Source organism: Lynx rufus, unplaced genomic scaffold (genome assembly GCF_022079265.1).
Source record: "Lynx rufus isolate CCGP_SWC_20201006 ecotype Redwood Valley unplaced genomic scaffold, mLynRuf1.p SCAF_15, whole genome shotgun sequence".
In the NCBI taxonomy this organism is placed as follows: domain Eukaryota; kingdom Metazoa; phylum Chordata; class Mammalia; order Carnivora; family Felidae; genus Lynx; species Lynx rufus.
In genome coordinates this window covers 24,156,864-24,179,697 of record NW_025814829.1, presented here as the reverse complement: position 1 = coordinate 24,179,697, position 22,834 = coordinate 24,156,864, and the positions used below count along the sequence as shown (strand labels likewise).

The window sequence follows — 22,834 nt, the reverse complement described above, 5'->3', positions numbered from 1 at the left end:
AAGTGACCTGTGGCTTCTGCTCAGTTGCCCTGCATAAGATGATGAGTGCAGCGATCAGATTCTTTACCTCAGAAATCTGAACAAATCGTGGGAGGAATTTATTTGTTAGCAAATTAGGAAATTAAGCAGAGTCCTGAGGTAGAGTTAGGGCTGGAGGAGCCATGGCAAACCATGTTGTTAGGGATAGGGAGAGTGCCTAGAAAGGCTTCATAACCATCTTTCCATATTGGTGAATATAGATTCATACACTCATTTTTGAAGGCTTCCCAATACTCTGTGGCATGAAAATACCATAATTTAGTTGCCTAATCCTTTGTTGATGATGATTTGTACTTCTTCACACCAAAAGGTTTTTAAGCAAAACAATGACATGATCAGAGTTCAGTTTTTAAAAGATAGAAATAATGAGGCTATGTTACCTAGCTAAGCAGGCTAGTGACCTTTATTTAGTGTATATATTGTAGTGACCTTTATTGAAATAGGGAAAAGAGGAGAGGAAGGAATTGAAATGGGGGAGATAGCTATGGTAGAGTGAATAATTGATCATGGATTTAGTTTTGGACAGATTTAAGTTTAAAATGCCTTCAGGACTTCCACTAAGAAGACATGCCCTATGAGGTGTGGGCTGAAGACAGAGATTTGGGAACCACCTGAGTAGTAATGGTTAGTTGAAGCCATGGGGTTAAAATTCCCAGGGAGGGGATATTTCAGAATGAAAAGAAGGCCATGGATAGAAGCACAAATATTTAAGTAATGCATAGAATAGAAGATACTGTGGAGAAGAGTCAAAAGTGTAGGATAAAAATTGAACAACCCTGAGTTGTATCAGAGTCTTCTTGATCTATATGATACCTACTTCTGATTTTTTCCCCCAGTTTGCTAATCATTTTTTGGTCTTTTTATCTCAGATAGGGAAAATATTTTAGCAACCTGTTTAATAAATACAGAACATCAGGATATATGTATAGTAATCTTACAGATTTTTCTAAAGTAGTTTTGAAATAAAAACTAACAGTACTGTTTTTTCTTTAATTAAAAATTTTTGCGGCACATAGGTTCAGAAATTTGGGGGATACTTTGACATTTTATCACCTGCAATACTGTCTTGGTACCACTTGTGTAAAATAAGTTTTTCCTTCTCATCTTTAACAAAGTTTATGTCATACCACTAGCTTCCCTATAGTTATAAGAAGAAGGCCTTGGAGAAGGCCTGAAAATGCAAGGAAAACTAATTTTTAATCTTTTATTAAATAACATTATTAAATAATAGCATCATTTGTTGAATTTTAATGATCTAAATTAGAATTTAAGTTTAATAATGTCAATATTTAATGATTCATTACAAATTAATGTTTTAATGGATTTGTATATATCTTGGTCTACCCAAATTATGAAGGTGGCATTTTATATGGGCAGTACTTGTCCACTTTTTGAAGCCGTGCTAGTCACGTGTTGCCATCCAAGAGGGTAAAACAAAACTTGAGACTTTTGATCTCTTTGCATTTTTCTTCACCTTAGAGTTCACAGAGTAAAGATTTGACAGTTCTGTTGTAGGTAGGAGCATTTCTTGAGAATTATGTCATCAGGTTATTGGGGGGGTCAAGGAAAATAGCTTTGTAGCTGATTAGCATCCATTTTAAGCACACTGGTTCATGTATTTGAACTTCTTTCAAGTGAGCATCCCTGCATCTTAGCTGGTGAGGTACCTCCCAGATCTGTAGCTCTTTGCTTTTTCTGACGGCTGTTGCTCTGTGGGCTCTGGTCAGTGTCTGTGTGTAGAGGCCATGAGACTGGCTTAGGTAAAATGTAATCATTTAGTCCCACCACTACGCCATGTTAGTCTGGGCACTACTTGCCAACGGGCATTCATCTAGAAGGAAGTGGGTGACCTCTAGATACTTGGTAGGTTGGAGGAAAGGTATTTGTGCTTTTACTATGCTGTTTGAGTTTCTGCCAGAGCTATGTTCAAATGTGGTGAAACTTCCCCTGTTGTTTCTCTGTCTTAAATTGTCTTTGCATTTTCTTAAACCTAGGATTGGTAGTTACCAAGGAAGACATCATGACCTTCCTTTTTGTCTTTCTCATAGGTAGTGTTGGGAAATGAAGCCTGACTGGGTGGTAGGGCCAAATTAGAGACAGCTATGATTGTGTTGTGTTTCTTTTTTTTCTGGTAAAGTGAGTACTGTTGGGAGCATTTTTCATACACTCCCAGCTGAAAGAAATCTGCTGACAGACTTCCTTTCAGGCAGTTTTTTCAGGGTTAAGTGGAGCTTTTATTGATGCTTATTTTCATATGATAAAGCATATTTCAGTGTATTTTATGTAGCTTGTTTTAGATTTGAGATTTGAAGCAGTTTTTGACTCAGCATCACATATGCCTGGGAAACTTTCAAATCTGGAAAGCTGTAAAGCACAAACATACTTTGAAGTACACCACATGTGACTGGTTAAAATATACTAGGAATGTCATCTTGGTTAGCAAATGAAAGAACATAGCTGTCATTTTACATTGTTGGCATAAGGTGGCAATAATTATGTTGAGTGGTGGTGGACAGGCCTGAGCTGCCATGTATAAACTATCATAAAAATAAATCTTGCCCAGGTCACTATGGTTAGGACATTTGGAAAATACATATATTCTGTACTTAAATCTGCATCTGTTGGATATAATAATCTATTCTAGTGTTTTTTTTCATAAAGACAGGGTTTTATTATCTTGGTGCTGGTTGTTTCTTTCCTGCTTACATGTCTTTGATGGCTCATTGGCAACTCCTTTATTAATGGACTAGGCACGTGAAGGTGATGTTACAGAAATCTCCTAATTTAATTCCTTAAACTATTAATGGATAATACTGTTTGTTTGGGAAAACATAAAAATAAATGATTACAATGAAGTTAGAAGATTATCTTTAAATAATAGACTATTCTGTAGGTTAATTCCGTAGTCATATACTGACTAATACCTTAAGTAATAAAAACATTGTAAATCTTTATATCACTTAGAACTTTTTTGACTACTTTGGTACACATCTCAAGTGATGTTGTGAGGGGATAAATCAGGTATTATCCACATTTAACAGAGGAAGGTGAAACTCCATGAGGTCTAAATGACTTCCTAAGGTCAGATCTTTCCTTTTAAAAACAAACCTTGTTGAAGCATAGTTTAAATAAAATAAAATATACCTGTTTGAAGTAAATAGTTTTGAGTTTTGACAAATGTATGCATTCCTGTAACTACTATTCCAGTTAAGATATAAAATGTTTTTATCATCCTCCAAATTCCTTTGTGTCTCTTTGCCTTCGGACCATCACCCTACTCCAGGATCCCATTAATCTCCTTTCTGTCACTGTAGGTTATTTTTGCCTGTTCTAGAATATCATACAGATGAAAGCATAATGTATGAATTCTTTTAAAATTGGATTCTTTTGCTCATATTTTTGAAATTCATCCATATTATGTGTAGATTGTTCCTTTTATTGCTTAGTATTATTCCATTGTGTGAATATCACAATTTGTTTATTCACCTGTTGTTGTTGGACATTGATGTTTCCAGGTTTTTCACCTATTATAAGTAGGTGAGCGAACATTTGTGTTTCTCTTAGGTAAATACCTGGGAGTTGAATTGGTGGGCCATATTTATATAAGTGTATATTTAACTTTTAAGTAGCTGCTGAGCAGTTTTCCGAAGTGGTTATGCTTTTTATATTGCCACTAGCAGTGTATGAAAGTTCCATTTGCTCCAGATCCCTGCCAACAGTTTTGGTATCATCATTTTACTTTTAGCCAGTCTGGTGTGAATTAGTGTCTTCTTGTGAATTAATTTGATTTTCCCTGTTAACTAATGTAATTTAGTGTTTTTTTAATGTGCTTATTGGGTCATTCATAAATCTCCTTTGTGAAGTGTCTGTTTAAATCTTTTTCTGATTTTCTTATTGGGCTTTTTATTTTCTTATTACTCTGAGAGTTCTTTATATATTCTGACTACAAGTCTTCTGTCAAATACTGTACGTCTATTGCAAATATTTTCTCCTAATCTGTGATTTACCTTTTCATTTTCTTTAAAAAAATTTTTTTTAAATGTTTATTTATTTTTGAGAGAGAGAAAGAGAGACATGAGTGTGAGCAGGGTAGGGGCAGAGAGAGAGGGAGACACAGAATCTGAAGCAGGCTCCAGGCTCTGAGCTAAAACTCACAGACTGTGAGATCAAGACCTGAGCCGAAGTTGGATGCTCAACCAACTGAGCCACCCAGGCGCCCCTACCTTTTCATTTTCTTAATGGTGTCTTCTTTCAGGGAATTTTAAATTTTGATGGAGGCCAATTAGTTTTTTCTTTTTTCTTTTTGTTGAGAGCGTATGTTCACATGCACATGTGGGGTGGGGAGAGGCAGAGAGGAAGGGGGGAGAGAGAGAGTTCCCACAAGGTGCAGAGAGCAGTGGGGGTGTGGGGGGGAAGCAGGGCTCACCCAAAGCGGGGTTTGTGCTCACCCAATACAGGGGCTCAAACTCACAAATCATGAGATCATGACCTGAGCTGAAGTCAGATGCTTTAACTGACTGAGCCATCCAGGAACCCCTCTGTTTTGTCCTTTGTATGAGATTTGTACAGGTTTTATAAACCTTAGAATTTTTTTCTTTTTTGGCAAGAGTTTTAAAAAACTAGAGAAGCAAAATCTTTCATATTTGTGTGTATATAAACTTTTTTGGTGCCTTCATTTCTTTGATTAGATTTTAGTTTCCATCTGGTATTATTTTCCTTCAGCTTGAAGAACTTCCTTTAACATTTTTTGTAGTGCATATCTGCTGATGTCATCTTTTCTCAGTGTTTCCTTATCTAAAGATGTCTTTATTCTTCCTCCATTTTTGAAGGATATTTTTGCTAGTTATAGAATTTTAGATTGGCAACTTTTTCTTTTAGAACAATAAAGATGGCATTCTACTTCCTGGCTTGCCTTGTTTCTGAGAGAAGTCAGATGTTATTCTTATCACCATTCTTCTGTATGTATGTGCCATTTTCTTTAGCTACTTTTAGATTTCTTTCTTTATTATTATACAGTTTGGTTATGATACGCCTTAATGAGATTTTCTGTTTGGGATTTTTTTTTTTAACTACTTGAATCTGTGAGTTTGTAGTTTTCACCAAAATTGGAAGAATTTCAACCATTATTTCTTTGAATATATCTGTCTCCCCCCCCCCTTTTTTGTACTACATTTACATAGCTGTTGTCCCCTGGGTCACTAAGGCTCTGTTCTTTTTTGTTATTTCATGCTTTTTTTTTTTTTTTTCTTTTGGTGCTTTATTTGGGATAATTTCTCTTGATGTGTCTTCAAGTTTACTTCAGTGCTTCCTCTGCTGTTAAGCTCATCCAGGAATCTTTCATTTTTTGTACATTTTTTACACCTTCTTAAAGGTTTGTTTATTCTATTATGAGAGAGAGAACAAGCGAGCAGGGGAGGGACAGAGAAGGAGGGGAGAATCCCAAGCAGGCTCTGCACTGTCAGTGCAGAGTCCAACATGGGGCTCGATCCCACAACTGTGAGACCATGACCTGAGACAAAATCAAGAGTTGGACACTTAACTGACTGAGCCACCCAGGTGCCCCTCCTCTAAAGTTCTTAACGTTCCAGTCTACATGGTAAGTGAATGTTAGACTGAAAAATGACTTGGTTCTAGAGGATTTAGGTAGAGTGGTGTTTACTCTTTTTATAATAGTAATTATTTTTCAAGCATAGCATTATATCTTAAGGTGTCTGATTTAAAAATAATTAATAATAGTCTCCAGCAAGGGGTGCCTGGGTGGTTCAGTCAGTTAAGCATCTGACTCTTGATTTGGTTCAGGTCATGATTTCGCAGTTGTGAGATCAAGCCCCATACTGGGCTCTGTGCTGGGCATGGAGTGTGCTTGGCATATTCCCTCTCTCTGTCTCTCTCTCTCTCCCTCTCCCTCTCCCTCCGTCTCCCCCTCTCCCCGTCTCTCACTCTCTCTCTGCCCCTCCCCCACTTGTGCTCACTTTCTCTCAAAATAAAGAAGTAAACATTAATATATATATATATATATATATATATGTATGTATAAAATAATTGCCTTTGTCAAAATGGGTACCATGAACAAGCACATTGTATTCAGTGTCATGGAAGAACTAGTTTCTAAGTCTTCTAGTCATTACTATAATATGTGTTTCATGCATATTCATTCAGCAAATGTGATCACTAATGTGTGTTAAATGTGGAGCTTCATCATGGGAACACATTCCTTGCTTTTAGGACACTTAGAATCTGGAAGGGGAAGCAGACAAGAAACTAGGCAGTTACTTTATGGAAACTGCTACTGTTAAGTGCTGTGGAACCTATCAGAGGGCACCTAATCCTAATCTAGTCAGAGGTAGGGATTAGTGGTGAGAGGGAACTTTCTGGATACTGTGATGTTTTGTCTAAAAACTAAAGAAATGCATAGAAATTAGCTTAAAATTTTCTCATGGGTAAAAGGAATAGTTGACTGATGATTCCATTTAAAAGCACACAAAAGAAGATGTGTATTTTATTCATTGCCACATAAGTACTTGTGAAATTTTTAAAAACATTTTTAGACTTTTATGGTTTGGCAGTTCTGTGTGTGTGTGTGTGTGTGTGTGTGTGTACATGCATGCATGTGTATTTGTGCTTATATGAGTATCTCTGAGTAGGCTGCCTCATATTACTACTTCTTTGATAATTTGAAATATTACTGCAAGTTGAAAACAAGAAAGGCTTATATTTCTGGTCTTATTCCTGTGTTCTCCTTCAAAGGTATATTCTGGGGCAGCTGCCTCCTGTGATTATTTCCTTTCCTGAAAGACCCTCACGGGCATTTACTTTGTGTATGAACTAGTTAGGTTAAAAATTAAATTAATACTGACCAAAAATAAACTATTTTAAGTAGGATCCACACCTGATGTGGGGCTCGAACTCATGACCCTGCGATCAAGAGTCGCACGCTCCATGGATTGAACCAGCCAGGTGCCCCACTATTTTTTTAATTTTAACTGTGCCTATAACTTGGGGCTCTTCTTTTTGAGAGTGAAAACTTTAATTCAGTTAAAACTTTAAACAAGAAAGGTAAATTGGGAAAATTGAGCTACCCATTATATTAAATAATTTAGTACTTCAGTTTACTATATTTAGCAGTCTTCTAAAGGTATAAGTGAGATAGTTTGTGTTGCATGTTAATGTGTAGTTCAAGCTGATGTGTTCACATTTATAAAAGTATTGATTATTGTAATTTCAAATCAGTGTTTTAAGAGGCTTATTGGAATACTACTCAGCAGTAAAAAAGGAATGAAACTATGGATATATACAATAGCTTACATGAATCTCCATAGAATTATGCTGTTTTAAAAAGACACCCCAGAAATTTCGTAGTGGATAATTCCATTTATGTAACATTCTTTAAATGACAAAACTGTAGAAGTGAAGAACAGATTAATGGTTGTTAGGGTTTAAGGAGAGGGAAGGGCAGGAGGGAAGTACATGTGGCTAGCAAAGGGCAGCAGGGAGAGATCCTGGTGATGGAAGGTTCTGTAGTTTCATTGTATCATTGTCAGTATCTTGATTGTGATACTGTACTATGGACTTGGAAGTTGTTACCATTGAGGAAGCTGGGTAAAGGGTCCATGGAATCTCTGTGTTGTTTCTTACAATTGCATGTTTTCTCAAAATAAAAAGTTAATCACAAAAATGTTTTTGAAGAATAGATGTTTAAGATTAAAAAGAAATGCCACAGTTTGGAGCAGAAATAATTTCAGTAACTTTTGGCAAATGCTTCACTGCCAGCGAGGCTGAATTGTAGTGATTGAGTATTTTGTTTCTACAGTAGGACAGACTAGGGTTTGCACAATTAGCTGTTTGATTTTGGACTAGTTCTAAAACTGGAGCTATGGTTTTTTTATTGGTATTGAAGAATGAAAATATTGTCTACCTTCTGTGACTGTGAAGATTAAATAGAATAGTGCTTGTGAAGCATCTAATGTACTTGACCTATAATAAGAGATCAGTAAACTTTAGTAATTATGATGGGTTTTTATTGCCTGACTTCTATTCCTAGGGTTTTTAAAAAGTTGAATTTATTTCTATACAAATTAATTCAAAATAACATAGCTTTGTATTGTTTTTAAGGTTATTTATTTTGAGAGAGAGAAAAAACGAGAGAGAGCATGTGCGTGAGTGGGGGAGGAGCAGAAAGCAAGAGAGAGAATTGCAAGCAGGCTCCACAGAGCCTGTGGTGGGGCTCGATCCCATGAACCATGAGATCATGACCTGAGCCGAGATTAAGAGTCAGACACTTAACAGACTGAACCACCTAGTCACCCCTCTATGTATTGATATAAGAAATGGTTACTTAAACAAAAGTCCAGGGTGAGATGGCTTTATAAGTGAATTCTATTGAACATTTAAAGAAGAGTTAATAGCTATCCTTCTCAAACTGTTCCAAAAAAAAAAAGAAGTGGAAGACTTGCTTCCACATTCGTTCAATGAAGCCAGCATTACTCTGATACCAAAACCAAAGACACTACCAAAAAAAAAAAAAAAAAAAAAAAAAATACAGACCCATATCCTTGATGAACATAGATGTTAAAATCCTCAACTAAATATCAGCAAACTGAATTAAAAAATACATTAAAAGGATCATTCACCATGATCAAGTGGGATTTATTCCCAGGAAGCAAGGATGGCTCAATATATGGAAATCAATCAGTGTGATATATTACATTAACAAAATGGATAAAAATCATATAATTATCTCAATACATGCAAAAAAAAAAGCATTTGACAAAATTAAACATCCATTCATGATAAAAACTCTGAACAGAGTGGGCATAGAAGGAACATATCTCAGCATAGTGAAGGCCATATATGACAAACCCATAGCTAACAGTATACTAATTTAATGTTTTATGTCAATTATACTTTTAAAAAATATTGTGTTTTATATTTGAAAGTTGCTGAGAGTAATTCTGTCTTCTCACAAAAAATGATTACTTGTATATGATGAAACAAAATAATAGCTAAAAGGAATACAATTTATTTTCACTTCAGATCTAAAATTGCACAAGAATAAAATTGGTCTTGGAAGGATTCCTGGAAAGAAACCTGATTCATTTGGATGTTACTGATGCCAGGACAGTGTTGTGACCTAAAAACATTTGTGTCTTGCTTTCCATATTTATGGTATCAGTAAAGTGGCTTGAATTTTTTTTTTTTTAAGTTTTATGTTGAGATATATAGAGAGAGGCGAGTGGGAGAGAGGATCCCAAGCAGGCTCTGCATTGCCAGCGTGGAGCCCGATGTGGAGCTTGAACTCACAAACCGTGATTTCAAGACCCGAGCCGAAGTCAGATGCTTAATTCAGGTGCTGCAGTAAAGTGGCTTCTATTTGTTTTGAAACCCCAATTGAAGGCATTTCATTCTTAAAGCTGTTTTTCTTGATTTTTAATCTTTTTTTCTTTTTTTTTTGGCTTATTGAAACTTTCTCAGGTACTGCATCTGATGGTAGCAACAAGACTGACAAGTATTGCTTAATTGGAACTACATTAAGGTTTTGTATTTTCCTGTACCCATCTAATCACTTCGTTTTTGAACAAATAAACATTTGAAATACATTCCTTATGAGGTATAGTTTGGGAAAAAAGCCACCAATAACCTAGGAATTAAAAAAGTAAACAGAAACAACTTATTCTGTGGATGTATTAGCAGCTCCAGTTTTAGCCAGATATCACTCAGACAGAGCTTGCTCTATAAACATAATGTTTTGGGATAAGAGTATCAGTACAAGATCTGTAAATTCATCTTTAGACCTTACCTGACTTAGGTATAGCATATATAAGGATGTATGTATAAAATGTACTTAACTGATTTCTGTGAAAAATGAATATGAGTTTTATGTTTAGCAAAACTTTGTTTTGCTAAAAAGTTAAAAAATATTTGACACTAACATTCTGCCATATTTGCTTTTATCTTCTCTCCTCTTTCCTTCCCTTCCTCTCTCTTTCTAGAGTCTCTGCTAGTGTGTGTGTGTGTGCACACACACACAATCATTCCAGAATCTTATGAAAACAAGAACATTTTTCTGCATAATCACAGGGCCGTAATTACACCAAGAAATTAAATGTTACAATAATATTATCTAACACATAGTCCATATTTTTATTTCTGCAATTATCATGCCTAAAATGTTCTTTATAGCTTTTTCTTTTCCTTTTTCAAGCCAGGGACCAATCAAAGATCATCTGTTACTTTTGGCTGTCATGTTTTTGTTCTCTTTAAGTCTAGAACAGTTGTCTCCCCCCACCTTGTTTTATTATTTCATGACATTCATATTCCATAGAATGGAAGCAAGTTAGTTTGTAGACTATACCCTAATCCTGACTTGTCTGATTGTTTCCTCCTAATTAGATTCAGATTGAAATTTTTTGGCATGAATGCTACATAGGTCATGTTGTATACTTTCAGTTGAATCTCATCAGGAGGCATATCATGTCAATTGGTCCCATTATTGGTGATACTAAGTTTGACCATATTTTCTTTTGTAATTGGGAAGCATTATGTGGAGTTGATTGCATATTGTTCCCAGTAATGCTCCACCTAGTGGTTTCATAGTCTGTTGATGATCTGTGCCAAATTAATTACAGCATTGGTGGTTGCAATATGGGGATTTTTAAAATACTGTCATTCCTTTTACATTTCTTACTTGGCATTATTCTGTAAAGAAGAGCTTTGTCTTTCTCCCTAAATGATTATCATCATGAACTCATGGATGCTTTTTGTTTTTAATTCCTTGTATTATAATTCATTATTGTCATTTATCTTTTATTTTAAATATTTATTTTTGAGAGAGAGAGAGAGAGAGCATGTGCCGGGTAGGGGCAGGGGGTGGGGGGAGACAGAGGATCCAAAGCGGGCTCTGCGCTGACAGCACAAAGCCCAATGTGGGACTCCAACCCACGAACTGTGAGATCATGACCTGGCCGAAGTCCGATGCTCAACTGACTGAGCCACCCAGGTGCCCTTGTCATGAATCTTTTTTATACCCATGTGGGCCCATATTTGGCCAGTGGGAGCCCCATGCAAGCTGGCTTGTATAATCTTTTGACATCTCCCCATCAGTCTTTGAATATTTTTTTCTCTTTGACACGCCTGTATATTCCAAGCTCACTTTGTATTTTTTTTTCTTTTTTCTTTTTTTTTTTTTTTTTTGCCTCTGACTTGGAATCAGCCATTTTCTAAAGACCTTTAGTTTTATTTTAATGGGGAACTGTTATTTAGATACCAAGATCTGGGCACAAACGTATTTATTGCTACTTTAGTAGTTATTGCTTCTAGGCCCTTTATTCAAGTTAAGGCTAGGAAAAATAGATGTATATAATCATGAGTTCTTTATTGGTTATAATTCAAAACTGAAACCATAGGGTTCTTCCATATTTGAATCTTAAAATAACTACCTGCCCCCAGGACTCCTTCCCAGAGAGGTGCACCCCCAGCCTGATGCAGCTCTTGCCTGGGGACAGTTGCATTGCCACCTGTGCCCACCTTAATACAGCTTTACCAGCTGAGATCTACCTCCATCAGCACTATCTCACCGTCCACCAGCCATGCTCTAGTTAGAGTGCCGGAAGCATTTCTACAGTTGTTTTTGTGCACTTTTCAATGTATACTGCAGCTATTTCCAGCCAGGATGAGCTGTCTGCTTAGACAATCCAGGTTACCTCCTGGTTACAAAATGGCATTGCTTTTGAGTAGTCCACCCCAACCCTATTCTTAACATAAAACCATGTTCTTTTTAGAGCATGAAATGCCTTGTACTATTGTTATCCCATTTTCCAGATGAGGATAATTGAAGCACAGAGAAATTGAGGACTTTGCCCCAAACCATATGGTAGGTGGCAGAGTCCAGGTTGAACCCAGGCACTCTACTTAAATAGCTCTTGCTCTTCTTAATTTATGCTATCAGACCATAGGGTTTAAATAAGATGTAGTAGAAGATGAGACCTGACGAGTGGTTATTTTAAGATCATGAAGAAGTTCATTAATCAAATAATTTTGGATGTTTCTGGTAGGCTCTAGGAAGTCATGGAAGGCTTTTGCTTATAGAATGTTGTGATTAGAGATGCACTGTAGAAGGTTAATTTCTTGTGGCTGTGGAGACTGTTGAGGCAAGGTTCCAGTTAGGATGTTGTTCTGGGGCCTCTTTGGGGATCTAAAGAATCACCATCTCTAAGGTTTGGGCTAGGGAATTTGTAATTTTTTGATGATAAGCCAGATTTGGAACCACTGCTGTAAACTATTTCCTTTGTTTACCATATTTATTTGACTACTGGTATGCTGTTCCTTTATATGTCCACCCAGCAGAACCTCATTTAAAGTACACTTGCTGTTAGACGTTAAACATATTCCAGATGAAGTTGATGGAACTCCTCAGGACACATAATATCTTTCATTGGTCAGGGACTTTTAATAGATGTTTGAGCCGTACTGTTTTTTTGTATATATTCTTTTTCAGTAAAGATTAGTATCAGTTTGCTTCAAGTGATCTTGAAAATAGTTCACCATTGGGTACTGTGATTGTCAAATTCACCAAATGTAAATGACAGAATATAAACCAGATGCTCATACTACCCTTATAGAAACAGATTAAAGAGAACTCTCAGCTGTTTTGCTGTGTGCTCTATTTGTTAAATTTGGGCAGAACTAATGTTGAATCTCATGAGAGGGGTATTTTGAATCCCATGGACATTGTCTCCTTTGGCATAGCTGCCGTTTTCACCATTCCATCTGGTGATAGCAGAGCAACAGTGGCACTTTTGGTCCTGACCATGTTTAATACAGCTTGGGTACAACATCAGTATGTCAGGAACAACAGTGCCCTAATAACAACTAAAATCTTTGTTGGTCAACGTACATTCCTGACTTTGTCTTTAAAGCTAGTGCTTTTTGCTCTTTGGATCAACTCACTTTTGATAGGCTGGATTTTTGATATGTGAAGATTTCCTTATACCAAAGGACAGACCTTATGATTTAGAAGCATAAATTTTTGGGCGCGTCAGTCAGTTAAGCATCTGACTTGCGCTCAGGTCATAATCTCCAACGATTAGTGAGTTCAGGCTCCACGTTGGGCTCTGTGCTGACAGCTCAGAGCCTGGAGCCTGTTTCAGATTCTGTGTCTCTCTTTCTCTCTCTGCCCCTCCCCCACTCATACTCTGTCTCTGTCTCTGTCTCTCAAAACTAAACATTAAAACAATTAAAAGGCATAAATTTTTTTCTTGAAAATTTCAATTTTCATATCAACTATAGACATCTGTCTCTAAGATTCTGGCTACTTCAAGGTTGAAGGGTGATTTATTTTTCTAAACAATGAGTTATTTTAGATATTATTAAAAATAACATTTGCTTATTTCCATAAGTTTGCATTCTGCATATCTTTAAGCAGGAAATATCTATATATTGATGATAAAAAGAAAAATAAATAAATATGCTAAATTCTATTTTCCTTTTGAAGTTTTTTATTTTCAATTTCTTATGGCTCCAACTAATCTAGATAAAATATATATAGTTTATTTTTAAAGATCTTTTATGATCTTTCTTAGACATTCCTTAAAATACTAAAATACTTCACTACCTAGAAAACTAAATCACCTTTCACCTTGAAATATTTATAAAGATACTTTGCAAACATATGGAATGGATTACTTAAAGCCATAAATGGTGATTTATGGGGTATTTATACTGAAAGCGTGGGAGGAGAGCATCAGAAATTAATCTGATTTTTTATTTTGGCAATAGCTTGTGTTATATAATTGACGTACCATATAATTCACTCATTTGAAGTGTATAGTGCAGTGGGTTTTAGTATATTCAGATGTGTGCAGGCATTTCCACAATTTAAAAAAATTTGTATCACCCTGAAAAGAAACCCAAGCATCTACTTAACACCCTTTACTGTCACCCATCCTATCTCCCCACCCACCCACCCCCCCAACCCTAAGTAAGCATCTACTTAACTACTTTCTATCTCTATATATTTGTCTATTCTGGACATTTCATATAAATGGAATAATATGATATGTATTTTTGTGTGTATGTGATTGGCATCTTTTACTTAGCATATTATTTTCAGGTTTCATCTGTGTTCTATATATCACTCTTTATTGCTGAATTATATTCCATTGTATAGAATGTATATATTTTGTATATCCATCAGTTGATGGACATTTGGGTTGTTTCTACCTTTTTGGCTATTGTGATATTTGTGAACAGTTTTTGTGTGGACACATAGTTTCATTTCTCTTGGATATATAGGCCTAAAAGAATAACAGGATCAAATGGTAACCTTTGTTTCACTTTTTGAAGAACGCCAAACTGTTTGCACAGGGGCTACATCATTTACATTTTCACTAGCAGTGTATAGGAGTTCTGATTTCTCCACATTCTTGCCAACAATTGTTATTATCTGATTTTTAAATTATAGCCTTCCTAATGGATATGTAGTGGTATCTCAGTAGGGTTATAAGTGCTGTTTTACTTTTATCTCCATGTTAATTAAAGATAAATGAAGCTTACAGTAAGCTTGTTTTATAAATAAATGATAAAGTATAATTTTCTGAATTGGAATTAACTCTGACAAACCCCAGTCTGATATGTATATGCTGTGCATATCACTTTAGCAGAACGATTCAAATACTTCATGTTCATGATTGATTTGTTAAGTCTTAGCTCCTTCTTATACCCTTCTAGGACTACTTGGACATGGGCACTTAGAGCTACTATACCACAGTAGGCCAAGACCTGGATTCTTCTTAGGAATTTTTTTTAAGGTCCATGTCTAAATCTGATATAAGAATAATAAAAGACATGCAATACTAGGACTTACATCTTACTAATTTTTGAGACTAATAAATTTCTCACCTATAACACTTAAATGCTTCTCCTTATTTAATAGCTATTTTTATATTAAAAAAACTTTTCTGTCTCTCAAAAAGTAAATAAATGTTAAAAGAAATATATTTAAAAAAAAAAACCTTTATTTTTGAGAGAGAGAGAGCAGGGAAGGAGCAGAGAGAGAGGGAGAGAGAGAATCCCAAGCAGGCACTGTGCCGTCAGCACAGAGTCTGATGATGCAGGGCTCAATCTCCCCAAAATATGAAATCACAACCTGAGCTGCTGGCAAGAGTCGGGTGCTTAACCGACTGAACCACCCAGGTGCCCCTTTAATTTTTTTTTTTTTTTTTTTTTTTTGAGAGAGTGAGAGAGCATGTGATGAGTAGGGAAGAGGGGCAGAGGGAGAGAGAGAGAGAATCCCAAGCAGGCTCCACACAGGGCTCCGTCTCATGACCTGGGACCATGACTGGAAGTGGAAATCAAGAGGTGGATGTTCAACCAGGTGAACCACCCAGACGCCTCTGTGTAATAGCATTAACTTTAATTTCTAATACATAAATGTAACTTGTTTTGTGTAGAGTCCACTGATTGGAGGTAACAAAAATACAATTTTTGTAACACAGATACAGAACCTAATACTGGCCTTTGTATGATACTTTAAGCTCTATTCAATAAATTCAGTGGAATTCTGTAGCCTTTCCTTTTTCATTGGAACTGCTTTTTATTCCGTAAGCAGTCTTTATACTGCTGATCGTAGCATATTCTGCTCTGCCCCCCGGTGGCCTCAGTGCACAACTGTTGCTTCTGCCACGGCTGTTGGAACTGCAAGATTCTGTCTTGCCTCCTGCTGCAGTATGCAGCCCCATAGAGTGGGGCACTGGGAGGAGTCTGCAGTGTGGATGTGAGATGGTTATGGGCTCTAGAGCCAGACCTCTGGGTTTGAATCCCTACATCACTACCTCCTTGCTGAGTAACCCTGAACAGGTTACATAATTTTCTCATCCAGAAAACAGGTGTAATAATAGTCCCTCTCACAGGGTTGTTGTATTAAATAAGTTTAATACAAGTGCTGAAAACATTGCATGCTGAAAATATTACATGGCACATAGTATCTGTGTTAGCTGTAGTTGTTGTTATTCTGATCTTAACTCTTTAGGTAAGAAATTAAATATGTGTGCTTTATCTAGAGATATAAATTACTGTATATTGATTGTGACCTAGAGCTTATTATTTTTTTCTTACTACTGATCTTTTCTAGATTCATTATATACTTTCTGTTTTATATAGTTTTTAATTTATCTGTACCTCATATTGTAAAATTAAAGGGTAAAAAAAGTCATATTAAAATTTGAAAGTTTAGTTTAAAGAAGTGGGTGATTATCATATAGACATAACTATAAGGACAATATGAGAAAATGTTTTTATTTTGAAAATGTATTACTAATTATACTTAGTGTTTACCATCCTAATTTTTGAAGTAAACTATAGATTTTATATGTATGTTTTGCATACTATAACAAGGTAATTTCTAAGTAAGTTTTTTCTTTGCACTTTTTCCTTTCCTCTTTTTATATATATTATATGTATATATCCATACCTGTATGTATATACATATATGTATGTGTATGTATAGGGGTGTGTGTGTGTGTGTGTGTGTGTGTGTGTGTGTATTTTGAACATTATTATGGTACGGTGTTTTTTCCACTCAGTATTGTATTGTGCATATCCCTATTGTTAAATAGTTCAGGATACCATAAATAGCTCATTATGGTTGTAACATTGTTTCCTTCCTTTTTGTTATATATAATACTGTAATGGTCACTTTCATTCACATAGCTGTTTTTTCCTCTCAAATTATGTCTGTAGAATAAATTGCCAAGAGAAAAAATCTTGGTAAAGAGTACATGAATAGTTTTGTGGCTCTTGAAATGTTTTCCCACCTTTTTGTTCAAATTATGCTTTTTAATGCTATCAAATACTGATTTCTGAGAACTTTCTTCCTTAAATCATTGTGCTAGGAACAAAGATGAGAAAGACAGTCTGCTTACTAGGGCCAGAAGAGTTGAATGGAGAGGACACATACAAATAAATGACTTGAGTGAAAGGAGGTGCTAGAAGTGATAACAGTGTGCCGCTTCGACTCTGAAGGAATAACTGGGCTACCTGGGCAGTAGCAGTCTGGAAAAGACTTACTGGAGAGAGTAGAACATGAAAATATCTGAATTTGAAACAATTATTTATGTTTATTTTTCTTTCGTGCATATGTTTATTTAGAATTCCCAAAACATATTTCTTGCCTAACTAAATAACTTAATTTCTGCCAACTGCATGATACAATAGAAAGAGCCCATTAGATTTGGACAAACTATTTAATTGTCTGAACTTCAGCTTCCTCACATATAAAATGTGTAAGTGATATTTCCTTTAGAGAGTTGTGAGGGTTGTAGAAAGTATATTATCTCTGGCTTTATTTCAGAAGAGATTTGACATGAAAGAACTAATATATTAATGACATACTTAGCACAGTATCTGGTACATAAGTTAGACTTAATAAGTAGGAGTCACCATTGGTTGTATGATTGTTGTTATTATTTTTTTTTTTTCAACGTTTTTTTTATTTTTTATTTTTGGGACAGAGAGAGACAGAGCATGAACGGGGGAGGGGCAGAGAGAGAGGGAGACACAGAATCGGAAACAGGCTCCAGGCTCTGAGCCATCAGCCCAGAGCCCGACGCGGGGCTCGAACTCACGGACCGCGAGATCGTGACCTGGCTGAAGTCGGACGCTTAACCGACTGCGCCACCCAGGCGCCCCATGATTGTTGTTATTAAGATAAAGTATCTGCCTTTCTATAAGTAGTGCTAAATTTTTGATAGGCTAGTCTACTACCTCCTAGTCAAAACCACTTTCTTAAGCTCCAGTGTAAAGCTAGCTCCCCATTCCTTATGGTGACCCCCCAGACTAGCGTCTTCCCTTCCAACTTTCTTCAGTTCTTGCTAGTTGCCAGGTACCATGTTAGGTGTAGGAAGTAAGAATATAACTAAGATAATGTCCTTGCCTTCAAGAGTCTTACTGTCTAACGAGGGAAACAGGGTTGTATACAGGTAACTGTACTATGATGAGAGAAGTCAGTGATTCTCAGCCCTGGCTTCTGGGGAACTTTTTAAAAATACCAGTGCTCATGCCCTACTTGAGATAAGTCAGAATTTAATGCAGGTATAAACACTATTTTGTAGGAACCTGTACTCATTCTATAGGAAAAATAAGTCATTTTGATTGGAAAGTGAATTGGAAAAAGCCTTTAGAATGAAGATAACAATCAGGCCAATGTCAGGACTTAGTCTAGATTATAAGGAGGACAGCAACAGCAAGGGCATGGAAACTTGAAAATTGGTGACAGATTTGGGGAATGGCAGTCTTCTCTGGCTATTTTGAAAGGAGTGTGATTTGGGGGAAGGAAATGGTAAGTTAAAAGGCTGGAGTTATAGGTAGGGACCAGCTGTTAAAGTACTTTACCTCTGTTTAAGGAGTATAGACTTTAATATAAAGTAAATGAGGTAGACTTCGTGAGAGAATGTGATATGATGAAATCTCTGATTTGGAAAAATAACTAGTCCCTAGTTTATAATATCTTCAAAAGCAAATTCTAGATAGATTTAAAGCAATAGAAAAAAATAGAGGAAAACATTTCTGTATTTGTGGGGTGGGGAAACCTTTTGCAAATGTGAGATAAGTTCTGCGTCATAAAGGAGAATAGCAAGATTGACAGATTTTACCAAGTATCTATTTAGAACTTCTCTGTAGCTAACTATACTCCAAATAAAGTTGAAAATCCAAAGGCACACTAGGAAGATGTATTTGCTATCTGAATGACACGGAGCTAATATACCTAATATATAAAGAGCTCTTACAAATCAAGAAATAAAAACAGATGAACATCTCAAAGAGAAAAATAGGCAAAAGATATGAACAGGCAGTTTTCCAAGGGACAAAATACAGGTTGGTTGCTTAACATGTAAAAAGATGCTCATTATTATTCAGCGTAATGCAAAGTCAAATGAGGGTGTGTGTGTTTCTTTTTTTTAACCTTTCAGACTGACACATATGATAAAAAGTGAATGGTACCAAATGTTGACAAAGAAAAAAATGTGGGGAAACAGGCACAGTGATAACATTCTTGGTGGGAGATAAAGGTTGCTTCAGACTTTCTAAGGAGCAGATTAATGGTTATTTATGAAAACTTAAAATGTGATTGCTCTTGGGTCCAGTAGCCCCACAGTGAAGAATTATCCCTGGGGAAATACAGTGTTGTAGAATTGTTTATAATGCCAGCGAATAGGAAACGATGTAAATGTTTATCTATTTGGTGTGCATTAAATTTTTTTTGTAAGAATACTTACCAAACTGTTCACATTGCTAGGGGAGGAGGACCGGGAGGGGTAGTTTCTACTTTATGTATTTTGTAATGTTTGGAACTTTTAAGCATCAGGGTGTAACAACACTTTTGTATTTAAAAACAAGCAAACACGCACAACACAAAAAGGCAAAGGAAAGACTGGAGGTCCTGGGTTGCTGGACGAATAGGATAAGGAAAAAGCTGGAGCCAGGAGAATCAGAGAGTCCTTTGCCTTGTTCAAGTGTGAGAAATGTTGATGGTCTGCGTGGGAACTGTGGCAGTCAGAAAGAGGAAGACGGCAGATTTGAGAGACATTTTAGAAGCAGGATCTATAAACTTTTTCTACTATGTGGTTATGAAGCTTGAGGAAAGAGCATAGTCAAAGATGCTCTGAAGTTTGTAAATTGTATTATGGGTAAATGATTACAACATTATCAAAAATAGGAAAAACAGGAAAAGGAACATTCCCTGAATAGAAGAGAATGAGTGTCTTAAAGATCCTCACTAATTACTTCAGTGATAAGTTTGTTTGGTTCAGTTAGCTTATCTCTCATTTGTGCTTTCTTGTTAAGGCTTATCTTCTGTAGTCTTTAGTTCTGTTACTTTTTGTTAGGAATTGTTACTAATATTGTAAAATATATAAATAGCAGTTTCTAAGTGTAATTTTTGAACCATGTTCTTGTTTTATATTTTCAGAGTGCTCATTTGGCCATGATAGATACCCTAATGATGGCTTATACCGTAGAAATGGTCAGTATAGAGAAAGTAATTGCCTGTGCTCAACAGTACTCAGCTTTTTTTCAAGCCACGGATTTGCCCTATGATATTGAGGATGCTGTCATGTACTGGATAAACAAGGTAGGAATATGCTCACTTGAGTAAAAATGAGTCTCCTAACCAGAAAAAGTACAATCTTTATTCATATATTGCCACTCTGCTGTAGATTGCAGGTTTTGTCTGCTCCAAATTCTTATTCTGAAATATATTTTTTAATGTTTATTCATTTTTGAGAGAGAGAATGTGAGCAGGGGAGGGCTGGGAAGGGGGAACAGAGGGTCTGAAGTGGGCTCTGCACTGACAGCCCCAAGCGTGATATGCGGCTCGAACTCATGAACCATGAGATCATGACCTGAGCCGAAGTTGGATGCTCAACTGACTGAGCCACTGAGACACCCCTCTTATGTTGAAATCAACCCCTGATGTGATGGTGTTAGAAAGTGGGGTTCTGGGAGGTGATTAGGTCATAGCCCTCATTAATGGGATTAATGCCCACATGAAAGAGGCCCCAGCAAGCTCCCTTGCTCCTTCTGCCATGTGAGGTCACAGCAAGAAGATGGCCAGGAAGCAGGCCCTCCCCAAACGCCAGACCTGCTCGTCCCTTGATCTTGGAATTGCCTGCATCTAGAACTATGAGAAATACATTTCTGTTTATAAGCCACCTATTCTGTGATTATTGCTGTTACAGCAGTCTGAACAGACTAAGGCACACTCCATTGTTGTTTTTGTTTTAAATCAAAATGAAAGCTAAAGTTGTTTAAGTTACTTAAAATTTCCCATTACCTTTTGATTAAAAAAAATCTGTTAAAATGATGAAAATAGATTTCTGTATATTCTACAATATCTGTAATTACATTTAATAATGATTTAGGTCATATCAGATTATTAGAAAATTTCCAGCACTCAGAGTAGGGTGTTCTATACACTGTGGGTGTTCAGTGAGTATTTTTTGAATCTAATAATGAAGTAATTCCTATTTCCTATTCTCTGATTCTTAGGTTTGCTTGACTGAGTTGCATAAGACTGTATTGATTGTAGATTTCTCTTGGAAATTTTTATGGAACTGTGATTAGTTATTTATGCTCTGAAGATGCTTAAATTGTCAGCTTATTACTCCCTTTGCCAAATTGGGTAGTTAATTCCTCCTGATTTTCATTTGTTTGTAACTATCACTCCAGAAAAAAATGAAACCTTACCCATGAGCAAGACCTGAGCAGATCTAAAAGAAATTGTACCTTCAGGTATCCTTCCTTGAATGCTTGCATAACGAGAAGCTAAATGTAAAAAACTTCATTTATCATCGTTATCAGTATCAAGGTAGAAAGCCCATTTAATACTCTGCTCCTGGAGTTCCTTGATTTCTTCCTCCTTAGCTCTGGACAGTCATCAGAATGTAACCTTCACATCTTATTGCAAACATCTCATTCTTTTTTTTTTTTTTAATTAATTATTATTTATTTATTTATTTTTAATTTTAGAGAGAGTGTGAGCAGGGGAGGGGGGCAGAGAGAGAGAATCTTAAGCAGGCTCTGCACTGAGCATGGAGGGGCTTGATCTAATGGCCGTGAGATCAAGACCTGAGCTGAAATTAAGAGGTGAACACTCAACTGACTGAGCCACCCAGGCACCCCACAAACATCTCATTCTTAAATAATTCCTTCACTTACTCAAATACCCCTACTGTTAACAGTGTTCAGCTTCATCATGAGTTCCAAACCATTGCGGCTGTTAATTCTTACAGTCTCAGTTAAGATTTCTTTTTTGAACTAGATTCTTGCAAGTACTGTCAGTTACTTTGCCTCCTTTTCTCTCCCTGTGATTTATGTGACACAACCCTGGTTGAGCTCAGTTACCTGCTTTCTCTCTAGGGTGCAGCTATGTATATAAAGGAGAAATTTACACAAGGAAGCTAGTTTCGCTTTAAGTTTATAAGCACAGACTTCAAATAAACACTCAGTGCTTACTGCCAGGCCAACAAGTGTGTCCCTAAGAAGTTCACTTTCCCACACTTGAAAATTATTTCATCCTTTCTTCTCTAATCCTCAGACCTTCCATAGCCCATCCCTTGTTAACTGTCAGTTGAGGACCTTGCCCCATCCTTTTTTTGAGACCAGAGATGGGAAGTCATCAGGTGGGAATTTTCTTTTTGCTACCAAATCTGTAAACTTTTCCACATCAGTATTCATTGTCTTTCTTTCTTTCCTGCTTTTAAAGTGGAGAAAGTGACCCCTCCCCCTTCCTGTCAAAGACCAGTTTCTCATTACTTATTACTCTAGAACTCTGCTTTCTTCCCTTGTCTTTGTCATTGGTCCTCTGTTCAGTTCTTGTCATGCTTCCATGTGTGTTAGAGTCCCCAGGGAACTTGTTAAAATGCAGGGTCTGACTTTATGGGGTTGGGGTTGGGGTTGGGGTGGAGAGTCTGCATTTCTAAGAAGCTCCAGTGATGCTAATGCTACTGGTCTGTGGACCACACTGTGATTCCCTCACTCTCCTGCATCATCCAGTTCTCCCTCCCTATTGGACCATTCTTACAAGAATACAGACTTACACTAGTGTTTCCCATTCTGATAAAACTTCCCCAACCCAATTTCTCCATACACAGAACTTCTCCAAAGAGATATTTCCTCATTCATTGGCCTTCTCTGCATTGTCTCCCATCCCCACCCCTATACTGAGTTGGTTTGGGAGTTGGCTTTCATCTTGACAAATCGAGTGAATACTTCTCTGTACTCCTCTTAAATTCAGCCTTTACTT

At 36.5% G+C, this 22,834-nt stretch overlaps 1 protein-coding gene across 1 annotated transcript in view; it reads left to right on the top strand.

Annotated features, from left to right (window-relative positions):
* CAMSAP2 (calmodulin regulated spectrin associated protein family member 2) overlaps window positions 1–22,834 on the top strand; it is a 111,649-nt gene that overhangs the window by 39,269 nt on the left and 49,546 nt on the right. The window contains exon 3 of the mRNA XM_047076706.1: window positions 20,000–20,161. Coding sequence (XP_046932662.1) covers window positions 20,000–20,161 — 162 coding nt within the window. The remainder of the gene's footprint in view (window positions 1–19,999; window positions 20,162–22,834) is intronic.